Here is a 2,087-nt window from a genome sequence, read left to right on the forward strand (position 1 = left end):
GGTTCTAAGTATAAAATGCTCACTCGTTGACCACGGTTGGAATCTTTTTGGAGATAAGAATACTAATTTTTTTCCACACATATGCAGAAATCAAAAGAAAAACCAAGCTAATATCATCTTTGAAAAATTGAACAACAAGTGGTGACTGAGAAAAGGGTCCTAAAAAATTATAGACTTAAATGTAATTTTGGTCCATCTACTTTGCTGCTAATAGTGGAAATAAAACCCAGTTTCTCAATGAAAATGGAAAAGCCTTTTCCCATCAAAGCCACAAAACATTTGTGTTATAGTTATGCATTGATTTATATATAACAAATATGTAAAGTACCTATTTCTTGAACTACTAGATTTTAACATAATGAATCATAAAAATTAACAATTTAAAACATAAATGATGTTAAAGTAAATCAAGCATCTTCGGCATCTTCTAGAGGAGGTATGTATTCGGATCCATCAGCCCCCAACACCTTATACCTATGAAAATAAATCACATACAATCAAAATGCAGAATAATAAATGATTCCTACTCATAATCGAAACAAATCACTATTTTTCGATGATATGTATGCTTTTTTAGTACAACATAATGTCAAATAATGATTGTAATTATGATATGATATGTAGTAACTATGACAAAAAGATAAAGTAAAAACTACATATTACACCTTAACATAGTTGATTAATTGATTACCTTTCAAGGATAAATTTTCCTTCTTTATACTTCTGAGACTTCTCGTAAGCAGCCTCCTTAAATAAAATTAAATATAAAATTATAGGTAAACAGATGAATAAAAAATCATGAGATTTAAAACCTGGCCGGCCTTACATATTTCCATCCAACAATGGACCCACAGGTAACACAGAATAAGTCGACGACAGTATGCATTCCCGTTAACATTATCCGGTCTTCTTTCTCTCCGACCGTGACATTTACACTATCATAATATAGATTAGCAAGATGTTATTTGAAGGAATTAAAAGGCTTCTAATAATAATGCTTGTGTTAATTTGAAAATGAGAGAGTGAAAGAAAACTTACACTTTATCAAAAAGATAAGCTTTCCCATACCTGCAATGGAAAGACTAAGAGAAAACAAGGGTTAGATTGTTAGCAAGTTCTGATTTTGCAAAAATGTATCGCGAGACTAAGGATTCAGATGCATATAGTCTATTTTGATTAGGATATTTTTAACACTTTTTAATAATAAATGGATAAATGAAATTCATATATTATCATCTATGTTGTGGTGTCGGTGTCCTATGTTATTGAGATTATTGATGTAAGAGTGTCTTTGTCGTGTCCTGTGTCGGTATGTTTGTGTTGGAGTCTGTGCTTCGTTGACTAACACGTTCGCACATGACGAAACTCGGTGGCAAATTATTACTCAAAAGCAAATATAATTAATGAAATAGCATAATTCTATATTTGAATACATACATTAAATTAAAGTTTGAAGGAAGCAAAATTAAAAACCTTTGAAATGATATCATCAACGAGGGCAAAACATGTCTTGCAATGCTTGCAGCTATAGAAATCTCCTTCAAGATCGATCAGGAAAAGTCTTCCCATGTCTCTTTAAATTCACTATAAATCCAAAGCCACAAAACAAGATTGATAAAAACAAGAGAACCAGATAGAATCAACTACACATAATCAATTTGGTAAATTAAAAATTCCATTTAGAAAACATGCAATGTAAGAAAGAATAATGATCAATAATGTGAATGTAAATGAGAAAAAAAGTTGATGAAGATGATAGATTACCGAGAGAAAGCAGAAAATGGGAGTTTGTTGATGCAAATACAAAGTGCAGTTTGGCTGTGGGATTTGTGACACTTTGTGATTGTGAATTTGCATACGTAACACATGTCGCAACGTGAAACAAATTTAATTTTGGAAGTTTTTTTTATTTATTTAACTGCCAGATCGAAAAAAATGCTCATGATGCCACAAGAAACAAATTTTCCAATCTGCTACATTTATTTTAGTTTTAATTCAAAAATAGTGTAAACCAATGAAAAAGTTGGAGAAGTACACGGTATAAAACAATTTTATATTGTAATCCAATGAAAATATAATAATTTGCT

At 30.6% G+C, this 2,087-nt stretch overlaps 1 protein-coding gene across 1 annotated transcript; it reads right to left on the reverse strand.

The window, feature by feature from the left end:
* Window positions 1-386: 386 nt before the first annotated feature.
* LOC131637197 (protein yippee-like At3g08990) lies at window positions 387-1,598 on the reverse strand. The gene is made up of 5 exons (XM_058907784.1): window positions 1,474-1,598; window positions 1,039-1,082; window positions 827-935; window positions 692-747; window positions 387-474 (listed from the first exon to the last, which is right to left on the reverse strand). Exons 1-5 carry the CDS (start codon window positions 1,567-1,569, stop codon window positions 408-410), a joined length of 372 nt encoding a protein of 123 aa, XP_058763767.1. The 5' UTR covers window positions 1,570-1,598; the 3' UTR covers window positions 387-407.
* Between the last annotated feature and the right edge of the window lie 489 nt (window positions 1,599-2,087).

The sequence above is a fragment of the Vicia villosa genome, unplaced genomic scaffold, assembly GCF_029867415.1.
Source record: "Vicia villosa cultivar HV-30 ecotype Madison, WI unplaced genomic scaffold, Vvil1.0 ctg.001941F_1_1, whole genome shotgun sequence".
Lineage (NCBI taxonomy): Eukaryota > Viridiplantae > Streptophyta > Magnoliopsida > Fabales > Fabaceae > Vicia > Vicia villosa.

Excerpts from the sequence above, each read along its gene's own strand:
- LOC131637197 (XM_058907784.1), bottom strand. The coding sequence starts at position 1,569 with ATGGGAAGACTTTTCCTGATCGATCTTGAAGGAGATTTCTATAGCTGC. Across the intron at positions 748-826 it reads CCATTGTTGGATGGAAATAT|GAGGCTGCTTACGAGAAGTC; the intron begins GTAAGGCCGGCC and ends ATTTTATTTAAG. Across the intron at positions 475-691 it reads GGAAAATTTATCCTTGAAAG|GTATAAGGTGTTGGGGGCTG; the intron begins GTAATCAATTAA and ends TTATTTTCATAG.